The following is a 19,409-nucleotide window of genomic DNA, read 5'->3' on the forward strand; positions in this document are numbered from 1 at the left end:
ACAGATTATATGAATGATGATCAAAATTCACAGGCTGGTAAAAGTGCAAAGTGATGAAGCTTGATGCTCCTTTCCGATGCTTGGCTGCCATTTGACAAATACAAAGAATCTCGCTCTTTTGTCCATAATAGTCTCATAATTTAGGCCAGTGGTTCCCAACCAGGGGCAGGGGGTACTTTGGAAGACTCGTGAGACCATAGGCCTAACAGTAAAATGTACATAAGGAGGCACTTCAGGGGTCCTGGTGGTACAGTAACCGAAAAGTTCGGAGAACCACTGATGTTGGCTATACCCGCACTGTATCTGCGAGCTGCTGGCTGGAGCGCAGGTGTTCACACCAGAGTGGGCACACGCTATATAATGCTACATTTTCTGTGAGCGAACAACCAGCAGGGTTGAAAATGCAAGGGAAACCCATGTTTTAACCGCAAAAGGTATTTTTATGTGCACTACCTCATCACGCACATATTTTTTTCCCGCAACAACTCAATTTGATGTAAACATCTCTGGTGGGAAAATGCGCATGTTGTTTTTATGAATATTTTTTTGAATATTACCATGAAAATGTATTGCCAATTGGATGAAAACCTGGCTCATTTTGTTACAGATTATGCACACAATAATATCTTGCGGACAGACCATGACAGGGTTCCCCAAACAAAGGATTTAAAACACAAAAGTCAATAATTTGTTGGACATAAACGACTGAACAAACACCAGAAAATGATGTGATTTTAATTTTGGAAATATGTTCTAAAGTATTCCCCACGCATATTAGAGAAATATACAGGGCCTTCAATTTGTATTCATACCCGTTGTCACCTTGGTAAGTATATATTTTGGTGTATAGTATGTATTTGGCCGTGTCTTGTTGAAAGGTGAATTGTTCCCCTACTGTGTGTTGGAAAGAAGTCTGAACCAGGTTTTCCTCTAGGATTGTGCCTGTGCTCAGCTCTATTCCGTTTCGTTTCATCATAAAAAGAAAAAATAAACTCCCTAGTGCCCTTTTGGAGGGTGTTATAAAAATAAAACAAATTGTATAGCCTACACTCTGGGTGAAAAGGGACCATATCAGGGGATATCTTTACATGACAAGTGTTTGATATTCTAGACCAGTGTGTAGGCTATACACACCATTTCCAATACATCTTTGGAGTTTTGTGGATATGCATCTGTAACAGTATAGCTTTAGACCGTCCCCTCGCCCATACCCGGGCGCGAACCAGGGACCCTCTGCACACATCAACAACAGTCACCCACGAAGCAAATCAAAATCAAATCAAATCAAATGTATTTATATAGCCCTTCGTACATCAGCTGATATCTCAAAGTGCTGTACAGAAACCCAGTCTAAAACCCCAAACAGCAAGCAATGCAGGTGTAGAAGCACGGTGGCTAGGAAAAACTCCCTAGAAAGGCCAAAACCTAGGAAGAAACCTAGAGAGGAACCAGGCTATGTGGGGTGGCCAGTCCTCTTCTGGCTGTGCCAGGTGGAGATTATAACAGAACATGGCCAAGATGTTCAAATGTTTATAAATGACCAGCATGGTCGAATAATAATAAGGCAGAACAGTTGAAACTGGAGCAGCAGCACGGTCAGGTGGACTGGGGACAGCAAGGAGTCATCATGTCAGGTAGTCCTAGGGCTCAGGTCCTCCGAGAGAGAGAAAGAAAGAGAGAATTAGAGAGAGCATATGTGGGGTGGCCAGTCCTCTTCTGGCTGTGCCGGGTGGAGATTATAACAGAACATGGCCAAGATGTTCAAATGTTCATAAATGACCAGCATGGTCGAATAATAATAAGACAGAACAGTTGAAACTTGAGCAGCAGCACGGTCAGGTGGACTGGGGACAGCAAGGAGTCATCATGTCAGGTAGTCCTGGGGCATGGTCCTAGGGCTCAGGTCCTCCGAGAGAGAGAAAGAAAGAGAGAATTAGAGAGAGCATATGTGGGGTGGCCAGTCCTCTTCTGGCTGTGCCGGGTGGAGATTATAACAGAACATGGCCAAGATGTTCAAATGTTCATAAATGACCAGCATGGTCGAATAATAATAATCACAGGCAGAACAGTTGAAACTGGAGCAGCAGCACAGTCAGGTGGACTGGGGACAGCAAGGAGTCATCATGTCAGGTAGTCCTGAGGCATGGTCCTAGGTCTCAGGTCCTCCGAGAGAGAGAAAGAAAGAAAGAGAGAATTAGAGAGAGCATACTTAAATTCAGAGCAAGGGGAACCACTACTTCAAGGTCTCAGAGCAAGTGACGTCACCGATTGAAACGCTATTTAGCGCGCACCACCGCTAACTAGCCAGCCGTTTCACATCCGTTACACATCATATCCATACTGTCTTTTAGATATACACTACCGGTCAAAAGTTTTAGGACACCTACTAATTCAAGGGTTTTCTTTATTATTGTCCTATGTTCTACATTGTAGAGTAATAAATGAAGACATCAAAACTAATAAATAACACATATGGAATCATGTCGTAACCAAAAAAGTGTTAAACAAATCTAAATATATTTTATATTTGAGATTCTTTTATAAATAGCCAACCTTTGACCTTGATGACAGCTTTGCACACTCTTGGCATTCTTTTCACAACACAAAACTATTTTCACAACACATCCGGTGTGTTCCCTTAAGCCACTACTCTATCATATATCTACAATACAAAATTCACGTGAACGTGTGTGTAGGGTGCGTGTCTTATCGTGTGTATGTGTGCCTGTGTGTGTGTGTGTGTCTCTTCACAGATATATCTTTTTTTGATATGCTAGATAATTATTTGAGTTTTGAGGACATGTTCAATAATTTGAAGAATATTAAATTCATATCATTCTGTCAGACATCAGTTAAAGAGGCACAGGCAAACCATAAGCTCAAAGCACTGTAACTGGTAGACTAGCCTCGTTCCAACTGAGTGTGCAAAATGGTCGAACTGACAACTTGAGAAACAACGAAATTAGAATCTGTTCTGAAAATACCTAAAAAAATAAAAATAAATATTGAATCAAAAAAGAGGGGAACAACACCAGTAGACTGATTGAGTTTATCTTCTATATTATTAGTAATGTTTGACTTTGAAAAACAAAACAAAAACAGTACAATGTTTTTCCACCTTTATACTCCATTAGTTACATTGTGGTTTACATTTTTGTAGTTGTGTTTTGTTGTCAGCCATGGCTGGGTTGTATTTGACTGACCTTGGTGTGTCCAAATTTATAATCCTCGTGATTTATATCAATGGACCCAAGTAGCTTCTCAGAAGCCTTCTTGTTGTCCATGAACTGGCCCTCGGGGATGACACTGGCATTCAGTACTTTATACCTGAATGAGGAGACATTTTTAACATATGCCAAGTTGCAATAGCTTGGTTAAATGACGTAAAAGGTAAGCCTCAGGGCACTTGTCCGGGGCAAGTACATTTTTTGGGGGACAAGCAGATTATAGATTTAAGTTGTCAGAATGGAGAATTAAAAAAGATCCCAATATCAAGCATTTAGACTACTCAGAAGAATTAGATTGAAGTGTCCTCCGGGTGCGGATAAGTTGCTTAAAAGTTATGTCAATCCCTGAGCCTATTCTGATGTCGGGAAACCCTTGGAGCAGAAATTCTGTGTTTACATTAGTGTTTATATGCATGTACCTCTGCTTGAAGTCAGCATAGATGATTCTGCTGGGGAAGCCCTTTCTGCAGATCCTTATACCCTCCAGAACACCATTACACCTGAGCTGGTGGATAACCAGGAAGTTCTCCATCAGACCTGGAAACACAAACCAAGTATCTTTTAATATTCTTAAACAGGTTAAAGATTCAGATGGTTAAGGGTAGTGATACTGTACTGATAAGATGTCCTATTTAACTCAATATACACCTGGAGTCTTTGACTCGTTGGGGATCAGGCAGCGCACAAAGTGAGGATGAGTGCTCCTCAAGTTGGTCATCAGCTTGCCCAAGTTCTCCTGTAAGAGGGTTACAAACCATTTTCTCAGAAATAATTGATCATCGTCAAGGCTCCTTTTGAAGGACTGAATAGACACATTTCAGAAGCTCACCCTGAACTGGGACGACACAGTCTGCATGGAGCCACCCTTCTTCTTGCCTCCTTTCTTGGTTGTATCTGTTCAAATGAGGGGAAAGTAAAAGATAACTATAAACTTGATAAACACTCTTATCTGAATAACCCTGAGAAACAGTGATACATTCAAAGTCAAATCAAATTGTATTTGTCACATGCTTCTTAAACAACAGTTGTAGACCAACAGTGAACCCTTCCCAACAATGCAGAGAGAAAAATATAGAAAAAATAGCGTGAGTAACACAATGAGTAACAATAACTTGAGTAATACACAATACACAATGAGTAACAATAACTTAGCTACACGGGCTACCAGTACTGAGTCCATGTGCAGGGGTACAAGTTCATTGTGGTAGATATGCACATATAGTCAGTCAATATAAACGTAATAATACTGAATTCCCCCTCGACCACACCCACAAATTGTGGATATATATATATTTTTAATCCCATTGATCCCAGGTGTAAAATCTTTTGTTATACAGAAACAACAAAACATCCCGAAAAGCTTCCCGTGTTGGCTTCAGAACCACAGAGTCAAGTCATTGCTGCTGTGGGGGTTGGGTTCAGAACCACAGAGTCAAGTCATTGCTGCTGTGGGTGTTGGGTTCAGAACCACAAGGTCAAGTCAGTGCTGCTATGGGGTTGGGTTCAGAACCACAGAGTCAAGTCATTGCTGCTGTGGGGTTGGGTTCAGAACCACAGAGTCAAGTCATTGCTGCTGTGGGGTTGGGTTCAGAACCACAGAGTCAAGTCATTGCTGCTGTGGGGTTGGGTTCAGAACCACAGAGTCAAGTCATTGCTGCTGTGGGGTTGGGTTCAGAACCACAGAGTCAAGTCAGTGCTGCTGTGGGGTTGGGTTCAGAACCACAGAGTCAAGTCAGTGCTGCTGTGGGGTTAGGTTCAGAACCACAGAGTCAAGTCAGTGCTGCTGTGGGGTTGGGTTCAGAACCACAGAGTCAAGTCAGTGCTGCTGTGGGTGTTGGGTTCAGAACCACAGAGTCAAGTCAGTGCTGCTGTGGGGTTGGGTTCAGAACCACAGAGTCAAGTCATTGCTGCTGTGGGTGTTGGGTTCAGAACCACAGAGTCAAGTCAGTGCTGCTGTGGGGTTGGGTTCAGAACCACAGAGTCAAGTCAGTGCTGCTGTGGGGTTGGGTTCAGAACCACAGAGTCAAGTCAGTGCTGCTGTGGGGTTGGGTTCAGAACCACAGAGTCAAGTCAGTGCTGCTGTGGGGTTGGGTTCAGAACCACAGAGTCAAGTCAGTGCTGCTGTAGGGGGTTGGGTTCAGAACCACACAGTCAAGTCAGTGCTGCTGTGGGGGTTGGGTTCAGAACCACAGAGTCAAGTCAGTGCTGCTGTGGGTGTTGGGTTCAGAACCACAGAGTCAAGTCAGTGCTGCTGTGGGTGTTGGGTTCAGAACCACAGAGTCAAGTCAGTGCTGCTGTGGGGTTGGGTTCAGAACCACAGAGTCAAGTCAGTGCTGCTGTGGGGGTTGGGTTCAGAACCACAGAGTCAAGTCAGTGCTGCTGTGGGTGTTGGGTTCAGAACCACAGAGTCAAGTCAGTGCTGCTGTGGGGGTTGGGTTCAGAACCACAGAGTCAAGTCAGTGCTGCTGTGGGTGTTGGGTTTAGAACCACAGAGTCAAGTCAGTGCTGCTGTGGGGGTTGGGTTCAGAACCACAGAGTCAAGAGAGACAGGAGGCAGATCACCTACCTTTTCACTGTGGCCTTGTAGTTCTGCAGGGGGAGAAACTTGTAAATTAATACAAAATACTTTTCCTGAAATCAAATCAGTCACAATAATTCTTACTTATTACAGAGATAATAACATTTGTAAAGCACTTTTAATTATACAAGAATAATCTCAAAGTGCATAAAATAAAAGATCTAGGAGAAAAATAAACGTCTGAGTCTCAAGGCCTGCTTTAATAAAAGCCCCAACTGTCTGAGTCTCAAGGCCTGCTTTAAAAGCCCCAACCGTCTGAGTCTCAAGGCCTGCTTTAATAAAAGCCCCAACCGTCTGAGTCTCAAGGCCTGCTTTAAAAGCCCCAACCATCTGAGTCTCAAGGCCTGCTTTAATAAAAGCCCCAACCGTCTGAGTCTCAAGGCCTGCTTTAATAAAAGCCCCAACCGTCTGAGTCTCAAGGCCTGCTTTAATAAAAGCCCCAACTGTCTGAGTCTCAAGGCCTGCTTTAAAAGACCCAACCGTCTGAGTCTCAAGGCCTGCTTTAAAAGACCCAACCGTCTGAGTCTCAAGGCCTGCTTTAAAAGCCGTCTGAGTCTCAAGGCCTGCTTTAATAAAAGCCCCAACCGTCTGAGTCTCAAGGCCTGCTTTAATAAAAGCCCCAACCGTCTGAGTCTCAAGGCCTGCTTTAATAAAAGCCCCAACCGTCTGAGTCTCAAGGCCTGCTTTAATAAAAGCCCCAACCGTCTGAGTCTCAAGGCCTGCTTTAATAAAAGCCCCAACCGTCTGAGTCTCAAGGCCTGCTTTAATAAAAGCCCCAACCGTCTGAGTCTCAAGGCCTGCTTTAATAAAAGCCCCAACCGTCTGAGTCTCAAGGCCTGCTTTAATAAAAGCCCCAACCGTCTGAGTCTCAAGGCCTGCTTTAATAAAAGCCCCAACTGTCTGAGTCTCAAGGCCTGCTTTAAAAGACCCAACCGTCTGAGTCTCAAGGCCTGCTTTAAAAGACCCAACCGTCTGAGTCTCAAGGCCTGCTTTAAAAGCCGTCTGAGTCTCAAGGCCTGCTTTAATAAAAGCCCCAACCGTCTGAGTCTCAAGGCCTGCTTTAATAAAAGCCCCAACCGTCTGAGTCTCAAGGCCTGCTTTAATAAAAGCCCCAACCGTCTGAGTCTCAAGGCCTGCTTTAATAAAAGCCCCAACCGTCTGAGTCTCAAGGCCTGCTTTAATAAAAGCCCCAACCGTCTGAGTCTCAAGGCCTGCTTTAATAAAAGCCCCAACCGTCTGAGTCTCAAGGCCTGCTTTAATAAAAGCCCCAACCGTCTGAGTCTCAAGGCCTGCTTTAAAAGCCCCAACCGTCTGAGTCTCAAGGCCTGCTTTAATAAAAGCCCCAACTGTCTGAGTCTCAAGGCCTGCTTTAATAAAAGCCCCAACCGTCTGAGTCTCAAGGCCTGCTTTAATAAAAGCCCCAACCGTCTGAGTCTCAAGGCCTGCTTTAATAAAAGCCCCAACCGTCTGAGTCTCAAGGCCTGCGTTAAAAGCCCCAACTGTCTGAACAGCCCTGAGTTTGTCAGGAAGGGAGTTCCAACTGTGTGGTGCGTGGGAGGAGCCAGGTCCTGGGGCCATGGAGCAGTTTGACCTGAGTTGAACATAGCGTGGGTGGAGGTTCATAGGGGGAGAGTAGGTCTGACAGATAGGCAGGTTCAATTCCATTTAGGGATTCGTAGACAAGGAGAATTGTTGAACACGGTTTTAGATGAGCTATAATTTGACCCCCAAATACTGCATTTCCATAATCGATTGGGGAGAAAATGAATGAATGATAACGCTTTTCTGTGTCAGATGTGGTGAGGGAGGGTCTTAGGCGGGAGAAAAATAATCCCATGTTGAAATCAATACATTAAATTGCATGAGAACTCTTTCTGCAGTTCATTGGGGAACTCATATCATTGCAATGGTGTTTTCATTTAAAACATTTTTCATTTAACCTTTGGCTGTGAGTGTGTGTGTGTGTGTGTGTGTGTGTGTGTGTGTGTGTGTGTGTGTGTGGTGTGGTGTGTGTGTGTGTGTGTGTGTGTGTGTGTGGTGTGTGTGGTGTGGTGTGTGTGTGTGTGTGTGTGGTGTGTGTGGTGTGGTGTGTGTGTGTGTGTGTGTGTGTGTGTGTGTGTGTGTGTGTGTGTGTGTGTGTGTGTGTGTGTGTGTGTGGTGTGTGTGTGTGTGTGTGTGTGTGTGTGGTGTGGTGTGTGTGTGTGTGTGTGTGTGTGTGTGTGTGTGTGTGTGTGTGTGTGTGTGTGTGTGTGTGTGTGTGGTGTGGTGTGTGTGTGTGTGTGTGTGTGTGTGTGTGTGTGTGTGTGTGTGTGTGGTGTGTGTGCGTGCGTGTGTGTGTGTGTGTGGTGTGGTGTGTGTGTGTGTGTGTGTGTGTGTGTGTGTGTGTGTGTGTGTGTGTGTGTGTGTGTGTGTGTGTGTGTGTGTGTGTGTGTGTGTGTGTGTGTGTGTGTGTGTGTGTGTGTGTGTGTGTGTGTGTGTGTGTGTGTGTGTGTGTGTGTGTGTGTGTGTGTGCGTGTGTGTGTGTGTGTGTGTGTGTGTGTGTGTGTGTGTGTGTGTGTGTGTGTGTGTGTGTGTGTGTGTGTGTGTGTGTGTGTGTGTGTGTGTGTGTGTGTGTGTGTGTGTGTGTGTGTGTGTGTGTGTGTGTGTGTGTGTGTGTGTGTGTGTGTGTGTGTGTGTGTGTGTGCGTGCGTGAAACCACGCGTGCTCGCAAGTTCAACTTGTGTGTATGAGTTCAGAGATTGGAATGGACAGTGTCCAGGAAGGGTGGTTCTGGCCAATATGTTCTTGTTCAAGAAATGTAGGAATGTTCTGGGAATGTTCTCTAAACATTAGGGAAGAGAACATGGTTTAATCTCAGACAGACTACAGTGTAATCCTGTGGTAAGGAGTTGTGGTCATAGACTGACTGAACAGACTGGGCTTTAGGCCAGCGCATATCTAATGGAGGGGGCCATTTTAACCTACATTTCACCTCACGTTAAACCCACTTTTACCAGATCTTTCTTTAGGCATCTGTGTCATCTTCACATTACTCCAGGAGCGTATCTCCTAGCCATGGTGGGCTTTACAAACATCAAGTCACAGAGGAAGTGTTTATAAGGATGGCTTTATTATAGAAATGCCTTCATTGAAAATAACAAGTAGAAACATCTTCATACAACATGCTGCGAGTCAACAGAATCAAGAGCATCTAGTTCCAACCCACTAGTTTAGGCTGGGACCTTCATTTAACGTTCTGTCAAAGTGCACCAGTCAGTGAAGATAGTGGGAACGGGTGGTAATAAGGTTACATTACATACGTGGTCATCTAGAATGTGAATATAAACGGTCAGAAGTAGTTGGATTACATTTGGTGATAACGTTCAGTCACTTTTTTGCCGAGTTCCAGGAGAGAGTTGTACCGTAGTGTCTTGGTCTTCCATGAGTTAGGGATGCCTTGAAGCCCAATCTGTACGGATAAAAACATTGAATAAAAACGTTAGTAATATTATTTTTTTAGTTCATAAAAAATTTAAAAAAAATCTAACCATAATGAAATGTATATTTAATATGGAGACACAAGTTTTCATGACCATAAGTGACTTGAACAGCCTTAGTAGTAGTCTTTCCCAGCCAAGTCATAAACATGGCCAGGAAACTGCTGACCCTAGAACATCAGATTATACAGAAGAGATCCATTACAGGTATGTCCCCGAGTTGACCAGGTACAGCCCTGTTTGATAGTGTCCATAGTTACCTGACCAGGTACAGCCCTGTTTAATAGTGTCCATAGTTACCTGACCAGCTAAAGCCCTGTTTGATAGTGTCCATAGTTACCTGACCAGGTACAGCCCTGTTTAATAGTGTCCATAGTTACCTGACCAGCTAAAGCCCTGTTTGATAGTGTCCATAGTTACCTGACCAAGTAAAGCCCTGTTTGATAGTGTCCATAGTTACCTGACCAGGTACAGCCCTGTTTAATAGTGTCCATAGTTACCTGACCAGCTAAAGCCCTGTTTGATAGTGTCCATAGTTACCTGACCAAGTAAAGCCCTGTTTGATAGTGTCCATAGTTACCTGACCAGGTACAGCCCTGTTTAATAGTGTCCATAGTTACCTGACCAGGTACAGCCCTGTTTAATAGTGTCCATAGTTACCTGACCAGCTAAAGCCCTGTTTGATAGTGTCCATAGTTACCTGACCAAGTAAAGCCCTGTTTGATAGTGTCCATAGTTACCTGACCAGCTAAAGCCCTGTTTGATAGTGTCCATAGTTACCTGACCAGGTACAGCCCTGTTTAATAGTGTCCATAGTTACCTGACCAGGTACAGCCCTGTTTAATAGTGTCCATAGTTACCTGACCAGGTACAGCCCTGTTTAATAGTGTCTATAGTTACCTGACCAAGTAAAGCCCTGTTTGATAGTGTCCATAGTTACCCGAGTCATATCAGTAAGTCACCAGAACATCCAGAAGAGATCCACAGTTAGTTAGGTCCTAGTTAGGTCCTAGTTCGGTCCTAGTTCGGTCTAGTTAGGTCCTAGTTCGGTCCTAGTTAGGTCTAGTTAGGTCCTAGTTCGGTCCTAGTTAGGTCCTAGTTCGGTCCTAGTTAGGTCCTAGTTCGGTCCTAGTTAGGTCCTAGTTCGGTCCTAGTTAGGTCCTAGTTCGGTCCTAGTTAGGTCCTAGTTCGGTCCTAGTTCGGTCCTAGTTAGGTCCTAGTTAGGTCCTAGTTCGGTCCTAGTTAGGTCCTAGTTCGGTCCTAGTTAGGTCCTAGTTCGGTCCTAGTTAGGTCCCAGTTACATTTTTACATTGTAGTCATTTAGCAGATGCTCTTGCCCAGAGCGACGTACACGTTGGGCATTCATCTTAAAAGGGAAACTAAGCATTTTCTTCGGTAAGTAACTATTAGCAAAGTCAGTGGTAAATAATAAAAAACTAGTGTTAAGGGTCCATGGTACCTGAGCCCCTAGACAAGCACCGATGAATGAGCTCCTGCTGCAGGTGCATCCTCCGCACACCATGGTGTCCCTGATAGCTTGATCAAACTCCTTAGCCGCCAGGACCCCATGCAGCGCCGCTTGGAACGAGCCAGGCAAACCTAAGAGATCGAGACCATACAGTAGAATAGAAAACATCAGCCACTATACCCAACCCAATCACTAAGAACCCACTCAAACACAACTGACAGACTGAGATCAAGACGAGGACGGACAACCATAATTTAATTCTGTTTATATTTCATATCCCCACAAAAAAAAGTAAATGACATAGCTGACCACAGCTGTTGGGGAACACACTGGGGATCAGATCCTGGTGAGCCTTGGACAGATTCTCCCTCACCTGGTAAATGTGGCCTAAAACAGAGTAGAATTGATAAGAAATGTGTTAGATCATTACATATTTATTCTAATAGAATTACTTTTTTTCCATGGTAACTATTCATACAGGATGCATGAATAGTTAGCACTACTGCACACTTTAAGAGAAAGGACAGATTATTGGGACACAGGCCAGGGTGGGCCTCCCAGTCAGTGAGTCACATACCAACCACAGCTTTGTCCAAGTCCTGTGGCTGTTTCCTGTCCGGGTCAGTGAGCTGATCAAGCACAGAATCCAGGACCTTCTCATCAGGACCATTCAGGATGAAATGCTCTAGGATCCTGGAACAGAAAGAAGGAAAAATACATTTGGGTTTTAAATGAATAACCAGAGTTATTAGGTCTGTAATGTTGTGTTTTGCTCTGTGTATAACCAGAGTTATTAGGTCTGTAATGATGCGTTTTGCTCTGTGAATAACCAGAGTTATTAGGTCTATAATGATGTGTTTTTCTCTGTGTATAACCAGAGTTATTAGGTCTATAATGATGTGTTTTGCTCTGTGTATAACCAGAGTTATTAGGTCTGTAATGATGTGTTTTGCTCTGTGTATAACCAGAGTTATTAGGTCTATAATGATGTGTTTTGCTCTGTGTATAACCAGAGTTATTAGGTCTATAATGATGTGTTTTGCTCTGTGTATAACCAGAGTTATTAGGTCTGTAATGATGTGTTTTGCTCTGTGTATAACCAGTTATTAGGTCTATAATGTTGTGTTTTGCTCTGTGTATAACCAGAGTTATTAGGTCTGTAATGATGTGTTTTGCTCTGTGTATAACCACAGTTATTAGGTCTATAATGATGTGTTTTGCTCTGTGTATAACCAGAGTTATTAGGTCTATAATGATGTGTTTTGCTCTGTGTATAACCAGTTATTAGGTCTATAATGTTGTGTTTTGCTCTGTGTATAACCAGTTATTAGGTCTGTAATGATGTGTTTTGCTCTGTGTATAACCAGAGTTATTAGGTCTATAATGATGTGTTTTGCTCTGTGTATAACCAGAGTTATTAGGTCTGTAATGATGTGTTTTGCTCTGTGTATAACCAGAGTTATTAGGTCTGTAATGATGTGTTTTGCTCTGTGTATAACCAGAGTTATTAGGTCTGTAATGATGTGTTTTGCTCTGTGTATAACCAGAGTTATTAGGTCTGTAATGATGTGTTTTGCTCTGTGTATAACCAGAGTTATTAGGTCTGTAATGATGTGTTTTGCTCTGTGTATAACCAGAGTTATTAGGTCTATAATGATGTGTTTTGCTCTGTGTAAAACCAGAGTTATTAGGTATGTAATGTTGTGTTTTGCTCTGTGTATAACCAGAGTTATTAGGTCTATAATGATGTGTTTTGCTCTGTGTATAACCAGAGTTATTAGGTCTGTAATGATGTGTTTTGCTCTGTGTATAACCAGAGTTATTAGGTCTATAATGTTGTGTTTTGCTCTGTGTTTAACCAGAGTTATTAGGTCTGTAATGATGTGTTTTGCTCTGTGTATAACCAGTTATTAGGTCTATAATGTTGTGTTTTGCTCTGTGTATAACCAGTTATTAGGTCTGTAATGATGTGTTTTGCTCTGTCTATAACCAGTTATTAGGTCTATAATGATGTGTTTTGCTCTGTGTATAACCAGAGTTATTAGGTCTGTAATGATGTGTTTTGCTCTGTGTATAACCAGTTATTAGGTCTGTAATGTTGTGTTTTGCTCTGTGTATAACCAGAGTTATTAGGTCTGTAATGATGTGTTTTGCAATGTTGAAACGTCAGTCATCTGTTCGCATCCTGTACAATGGATTAAAGTCAGCAAATGTTTTTATCTGCCTTTTTTTTGTGGAGTGCTCCAACTCCTTTCTACCTCTACCTAGTCTGTTTGGCTGTTTGTGTGGAGTACTCCCAACTCCTTTCTACCTCTACCTAGTCTGTTTGGCTGTTTGTGTGGAGTACTCCCAACTCCTTTCTACCTCTACCTAGTCTGTTTGGCTGTTTGTGTGGAGTACTCCCAACTCCTTTCTACCTCTACCTAGTCTGTTTGTCTGTTTGTGTGGAGTACTCCCAACTCCTTTCTACCTCTACCTAGTCTGTTTGGCTGTCTGTGTGGAGTGCTCCAACTCCTTTCTACCTCTACCTAGTCTGTTTGGCTGTCTGTGTGGAGTACTCCCAACTCCTTTCTACCTCTACCTAGTCTGTTTGGCTGTTTGTGTGGAGTACTCCCAACTCCTTTCTACCTCTACCTAGTCTGTTTGGCTGTCTGTGTGGAGTACTCCCAACTCCTTTCTACCTCTACTTAGTCTGTTTGGCTGTTTGTGTGGAGTACTCCCAACTCCTTTCTACCTCTACCTAGTCTGTTTGGCTGTTTGTGTGGAGTACTCCCAACTCCTTTCTACCTCTACCTAGTCTGTTTGGCTGTTTGTGTGGAGTACTCCCAACTCCTTTCTACCTCTACTTAGTCTGTTTGGCTGTCTGTGTGGAGTACTCCCAACTCCTTTCTACCTCTACTTAGTCTGTTTGGCTGTTTGTGTGGAGTACTCCCAACTCCTTTCTACCTCTACCTAGTCTGTTTGGCTGTTTGTGTGGAGTACTCCCAACTCCTTTCTACCTCTACCTAGTCTGTTTGGCTGTTTGTGTGGAGTACTCCAACTCCTTTCTACCTAGTCTGTTTGTCTGTTTGTGTGGAGTACTCCCAACTCCTTTCTACCTCTACCTAGCCTGTTTGGCTGTTTGTGTGGAGTACTCCCAACTCCTTTCTACCTCTACTTAGTCTGTTTGGCTGTCTGTGTGGAGTACTCCCAACTCCTTTCTACCTCTACCTAGCCTGTTTGGCTGTTTGTGTGGAGTACTCCCAACTCCTTTCTACCTAGTCTGTTTGGCTGTTTGTGTGGAGTACTCCCAACTCCCAACTCCTTTCTACCTCTACCTAGTCTGTTTGTCTGTTTGTGTGGAGTACTCCCAACTCCTTTCTACCTCTACCTAGTCTGTTTGGCTGTCTGTGTGGAGTGCTCCAACTCCTTTCTACCTCTACCTAGTCTGTTTGGCTGTCTGTGTGGAGTACTCCCAACTCCTTTCTACCTCTACCTAGTCTGTTTGGCTGTTTGTGTGGAGTACTCCCAACTCCTTTCTACCTCTACCTAGTCTGTTTGGCTGTCTGTGTGGAGTACTCCCAACTCCTTTCTACCTCTACTTAGTCTGTTTGGCTGTTTGTGTGGAGTACTCCCAACTCCTTTCTACCTCTACCTAGTCTGTTTGGCTGTTTGTGTGGAGTACTCCCAACTCCTTTCTACCTCTACCTAGTCTGTTTGGCTGTTTGTGTGGAGTACTCCCAACTCCTTTCTACCTCTACTTAGTCTGTTTGGCTGTCTGTGTGGAGTACTCCCAACTCCTTTCTACCTCTACTTAGTCTGTTTGGCTGTTTGTGTGGAGTACTCCCAACTCCTTTCTACCTCTACCTAGTCTGTTTGTCTGTTTGTGTGGAGTACTCCCAACTCCTTTCTACCTCTACCTAGTCTGTTTGGCTGTTTGTGTGGAGTACTCCCAACTCCTTTCTACCTCTACCTAGTCTGTTTGGCTGTTTGTGTGGAGTACTCCAACTCCTTTCTACCTAGTCTGTTTGTCTGTTTGTGTGGAGTACTCCCAACTCCTTTCTACCTCTACCTAGCCTGTTTGGCTGTTTGTGTGGAGTACTCCCAACTCCTTTCTACCTCTACTTAGTCTGTTTGGCTGTCTGTGTGGAGTACTCCCAACTCCTTTCTACCTCTACCTAGCCTGTTTGGCTGTTTGTGTGGAGTACTCCCAACTCCTTTCTACCTAGTCTGTTTGGACGTTTGTGTGGAGTACTCCCAACTCCTTTCTACCTCTACCTAGTCTGTTTGGCTGTTTGTGTGGAGTACTCCCAACTCCTTTCTACCTCTACCTAGTCTGTTTGGCTGTTTGTGTGGTGTACTCCCAACTCCTTTCTACCTCTACCTAGTCTGTTTGGCTGTTTGTGTGGAGTACTCCAACTCCTTTCTACCTAGTCTGTTTGTCTGTTTGTGTGGAGTACTCCCAACTCCTTTCTACCTCTACCTAGTCCGTTTGGAAGTCTTTCTTGGTAAGTCCTTCACATGATGTCTGTCATTGTTGTTGAGCACCCCTCCGTTCCTTTATTTACTGAAGCGCGAAGGCCCGCCTGAACTCCGAGCTCTTGTGATCACCATGTCCTCATACCTGTACATGCCATACAGTATGTTTCCTTCATACAGGAAACTGACCTTGCTGCTGCCAGTGTCTCAGCCACACACGCGTCATTGTTCTGCGTGACTCGGACAGCCTCCTCTACCTTCTCCAACATGTCAGGCTTCCCAGCATACAACGCCACGATCGGAGCCAGCTTTGCTATGCCATCCGGCTGAAAGTCCGTCTCACATCCTAGAAGAAGACCAGAGAGACATTACGCAAGATTAGAGCTGGTAAGGCTTTATTTTTTACATCTATCACGTACGTATAGTATACACATAATGTTGTTTTTATTATTGTTTACCTGTTTCTTCCTTGCCTGCGTCCATGTTTTTCATGAAGCTCTTTATACTTCCATGTCGCCATGGTCCCTCAATGGGCAGCTGGGGTCTGGGTCCTTACACGACACACAATACAACACATTCAGCTTTTTGACAATCATTAACATGCATGGTTGGGGGACAGTTTCCCCTGACATAGAGGAAGGGGTGAGGTTAGGGTAAAGTTACATTTAAGGCTAGGGATCTGCTGGTCGTATATATCCACAGCCTAAAACAATATATATATATATATATATATATATATATATACAGTCCTGTCATGTTTGTTTTATTTTAGATGCAACTATATTTATCCACTACGTCATCCTGAATGGAGTGTATTCATTCCTTTCAGCCTTCATCATCAGGTTTCCTTACCACTCATATCCCTGTACGGGTCATTGACAGGGGTGTCGTACTCGGACCTGGGCCCAAAGAAGTTATACGTCCTCTTCCTCAGATCATTGACGTTCAGACCTGAACAAAAAACAAAACAAACAACAACGAGGTCTGAATCTATGAAGATGCTGTGTAGCTAAAGGAATAGTTTTGAGGTTAATCTTAAGAGAACAGTTAGTTAAAAAAAAAAGTTGCATACTGTGCCACACTATAATAGAACAGACTATACCTCCACATTCAGACAGTGATTCCAGCAACACGAAGGCCTGGTCCCCATAGCAGCTCTGGTTACCCGTGTCACGGCGGTAGAAAGGGTTGGCTGACTTGGGCCTGAACTCAGGTGTAGGGGCCTCATTCAGGAAGCCATCCAGTTTATCCAGGTCGTACACCCAGTGCAGGGGCTGGGCTGGGATGGGATTGACAGTCAAATTGACGTCATGTCATGAGGGGAAGCTGATGGCCAAAGTAAATATCTGTTTATTATGTGTATGTTCTTTGTTTTTTTTATCTTTAAAATGAAAATTGCTGGGCTAGAAGGGATGGTGCAGGTTCTTCAACATTATTTCACAGAGTTATTAATTAATACACACTGATGCTGAATACAATGATGCCATTTTATGTTCTAAATCTAAACTTGTGAGCACTTATCTATGTTGGCCTCTGAGAAGAGACCATGTGATGGGAGCTCTATAAACCAAATTCCAACAACATTATAGAAAATCTGTAAAAAATCAAATAAATAAAAATTACAAAAAACTGCGCCCTATTTACAGGCTGAAACTATAGCACCTAGAGTTGGTCAAGGAAAACTCCTTATTTATACAAAAAAAAAGTCCAAACTATTTATACAGTAACGCCAACAATTTGTATTAGTTATTACCTGCTGCGTCTGCTACAGCTGATCCAATGATGGCTCCTAGAGCTCTGTCAGCCAGAGACATGGCCATCTGGGGGAAAAACACACACGTCAACCTAGGATCAATCCAATCTGGCGTTATTCATGTCTATTGGACATATGACTTTGGAATCTATGCTTGTAGGATATTTACTTTAGATCTACTATAGCACTGTGACTAGAATAGTGACAGTGCTATAATAGCCTATCTACCAATAGGCTAAAGACGATTCAATGGGGCAGAAATAGATACAGGCAACAGTCTACAGACGATTCAGGGGGGCAGAACGAGATACAGGCTACAGTCGCTGGATACATTTTGGTTTGCTGAAGACGCGCTACAACACTGATTGTCATAGAATATATATATATATATATTTTAAATGTCTTACCGTGGAAAACCTCCTCAGATTGTTCTAGATACAGGGCCTATTTACACCATGCAGCTGTCTAACGTTATAAAATAATAACTTCAGCCGTTCTCTCATTGGACAGACTCAATGAGAATCTACATTTGCGTAAAAGCCGCTCCTCCTTACGCCATGCGGCTCCAGACTTCACATTAAGTGCGCGCATGGCGCATACACTTTTATTGATCTATACAAAATATTCATAGCCCAAATTATAACATCATCATGTGTCTGACTATCTAGATGATTTGTAGATTCATACATTTACGCAGCAGAACAACGACCCGGTGACGCGAAAAGGAAACCCGAATTACACCGCCATTGCTCCAGATTCCAGAGTACATTATTCAGTGATTGGTCCTTCTGTGTAAGCTAAACGATTTCATTGGTCAGATGTGTGGAGGCGGGATGGAGATATTATAGGAGGCGGGCGAGACAAAGGGTGTAGCCCCCCAAAAATGGTATATATATATATATATAAAAATAAAAAATAAACGTAGGCTGTTGCCAGAAAAGAACAAATATATCAGTTTCAAATACATTTCATTGCAAATTGAAAACCAAAACACACACACACACACACATACACATACACACACACACAGGTGAAAGTAAAGAACTCCATTCAGACAGCTTTTATTTGATTATTTCTCTCTCTCAGTCGTTTGTTGCTCTTGCAAATTATTTCATGACTCAAAACTCCTGTTTGTGCATGTTTGTGTATGTGTACAGTAAACTGAGCTTACAAAACATTATGAACACTTGATCTTTCAATTACATAGATAGACTGACCAGGTTAATACAGATGAAAGCTATGATCCCTTATTGATGTCACTTGTTATGATTCCCCAATCCAGTCTGTTCCTATGAATTTAATAAAAATATTCTGGAAATCACATGAAGCTTATTGTTTCTACGGAAAAGTATTTGCAACCCCCAGACACACGTGTTTGGTGTAAAGGATGAACAAAATTTCAGGAGAACAGACCAGACTTGAACGCAACACTTAACTAGCTGCCTTGAACGCAACTCAACAAGCACCGGGCTGCTAACCATTGCCAATCAGCCTCCACTACTGTTTGCAACACTTAACTAGTTTTTTTTTTCCACCCTTAACCTGTTGCCTTGAACATAGCTCCCAAGCAACTCGACAAGCTCCAGCTGCTACTAACTGCTAATCAGCCTCAACACCTGTTCTCACTCTCATTACTCACCACCACCACCCTACTTTACCCTGACCAAACAGTCATTTCTTCTCTCTGTTTTGTGTCGCATGCTGCGTGACAAGCCTTGAGTTAGCAAAAAGGTCTCCTCAAAGTTTAGTCTTCATGAGTCCTGTAACACCCTCGTTCCAGGCCTCACAAAGAACCGGAATGCGGTGGTCGGCCTCCAGGCCAATCAGCCTCTCCACATGCGGGGTGGCTCGGGCCCACCACCTGTAAACATCCTGGACGCCATGCCTCTGCCCCTGCCAAGGGCCTTCCAATTCTTTCTGTTCCCGCTAACTTCTCTACCTTATCGTCAGCTTTTCCTACTCTCTAACCCTCCCTCCCTGCCCTTGTCTCCTCCTCTGCCAGCAGTGCCTGCCCACCTTGTACGCCTGCTCTGGCCCCTCAGCTTCCTTCCCTCTTGCTCCTACTTCTCCCTCCGGCCTCGCTGGCCCTGTGACCATTGCCTCGGCCAGTGGCTTACCCACTTTCTCTGCTAGCGACCGCCTCTCTCTGTCGCCACCGGCGTTGCAACTCATCATCTGGTTGCCCGCTCTGGCCTCCCATCTACCAACGACCTCTCACAGCTCCACCTCCTCAGCCAGTTACGGACCCACAGCCATCCAAGCTACGACCCTGTCCCAGTTCAGTGAACAGACTGCCTCTGTTCAAGTCCTCACTACCGGCTGCAGACCAGCCCTCCTCCGGCCCACCGCTCCCTCTCTACAACCACCCCGGCTGCAGACCAGCCCTCTTCCGACCCACCGCTCCCTCTCTACAACCACCCCGGCTGCAGACCAGCCCTCCTCCGGCCCA

The 19,409-nt window shown here is 43.9% G+C and overlaps 2 protein-coding genes across 2 annotated transcripts; both read right to left on the reverse strand.

Annotated features, from left to right (window-relative positions):
* Nucleotides 1-1,901: 1,901 nt before the first annotated feature.
* Nucleotides 1,902-5,912, reverse strand: LOC139387494 (myosin heavy chain, fast skeletal muscle-like). Its single transcript, XM_071133742.1, has 6 exons — nt 5,794-5,912; nt 4,057-4,121; nt 3,876-3,963; nt 3,647-3,764; nt 3,204-3,327; nt 1,902-2,163 (listed from the first exon to the last, which is right to left on the reverse strand). The coding sequence occupies exons 2-6, from the start codon at nt 4,081-4,083 to the stop codon at nt 2,122-2,124; spliced, it is 399 nt and encodes a 132-aa protein (XP_070989843.1). The 5' UTR covers nt 4,084-4,121; nt 5,794-5,912; the 3' UTR covers nt 1,902-2,121.
* A 2,983-nt stretch (nt 5,913-8,895) lies between these two features.
* LOC139386969 (crystallin J1A-like) lies at nt 8,896-17,483 on the reverse strand. Its single transcript, XM_071132883.1, has 10 exons — nt 17,368-17,483; nt 16,961-17,027; nt 16,310-16,486; nt 16,060-16,158; nt 15,666-15,758; nt 15,397-15,553; nt 11,327-11,442; nt 11,059-11,136; nt 10,741-10,880; nt 8,896-9,253 (listed from the first exon to the last, which is right to left on the reverse strand). The coding sequence occupies exons 2-10, from the start codon at nt 17,025-17,027 to the stop codon at nt 9,149-9,151; spliced, it is 1,032 nt and encodes a 343-aa protein (XP_070988984.1). The 5' UTR covers nt 17,368-17,483; the 3' UTR covers nt 8,896-9,148.
* Nucleotides 17,484-19,409: the final 1,926 nt, after the last annotated feature.

Source organism: Oncorhynchus clarkii, chromosome 28 (genome assembly GCF_045791955.1).
Source record: "Oncorhynchus clarkii lewisi isolate Uvic-CL-2024 chromosome 28, UVic_Ocla_1.0, whole genome shotgun sequence".
Taxonomy (NCBI): Eukaryota; Metazoa; Chordata; class Actinopteri; order Salmoniformes; family Salmonidae; genus Oncorhynchus; species Oncorhynchus clarkii.

What these genes read in the sequence shown, in the direction of transcription:
- LOC139387494 (XM_071133742.1), bottom strand. Translation starts at nt 4,083, where the DNA reads ATGCAGACTGTGTCGTCCCAGTTCAGG. An exon ending in CAACGAGTCAAAGACTCCAG is followed by an intron (nt 3,765 to 3,875) that starts GTGTATATTGAG and finishes TTGTGTTTCCAG; the next exon opens with GTCTGATGGAGAACTTCCTG. An exon ending in ATAAATTTGGACACACCAAG is followed by an intron (nt 2,164 to 3,203) that starts GTCAGTCAAATA and finishes TCTCTCTCGGAG; the next exon opens with GACCTGAGACCTAGGACCAT.
- LOC139386969 (XM_071132883.1), bottom strand. Translation starts at nt 17,027, where the DNA reads ATGGCCATGTCTCTGGCTGACAGAGCTCTAGGAGCCATCATTGGATCA. An exon ending in AGCTGTAGCAGACGCAGCAG is followed by an intron (nt 16,487 to 16,960) that starts GTAATAACTAAT and finishes ATCCCATCCCAG; the next exon opens with CCCAGCCCCTGCACTGGGTG. An exon ending in ATCACTGTCTGAATGTGGAG is followed by an intron (nt 16,159 to 16,309) that starts GTATAGTCTGTT and finishes TTTTTTGTTCAG; the next exon opens with GTCTGAACGTCAATGATCTG.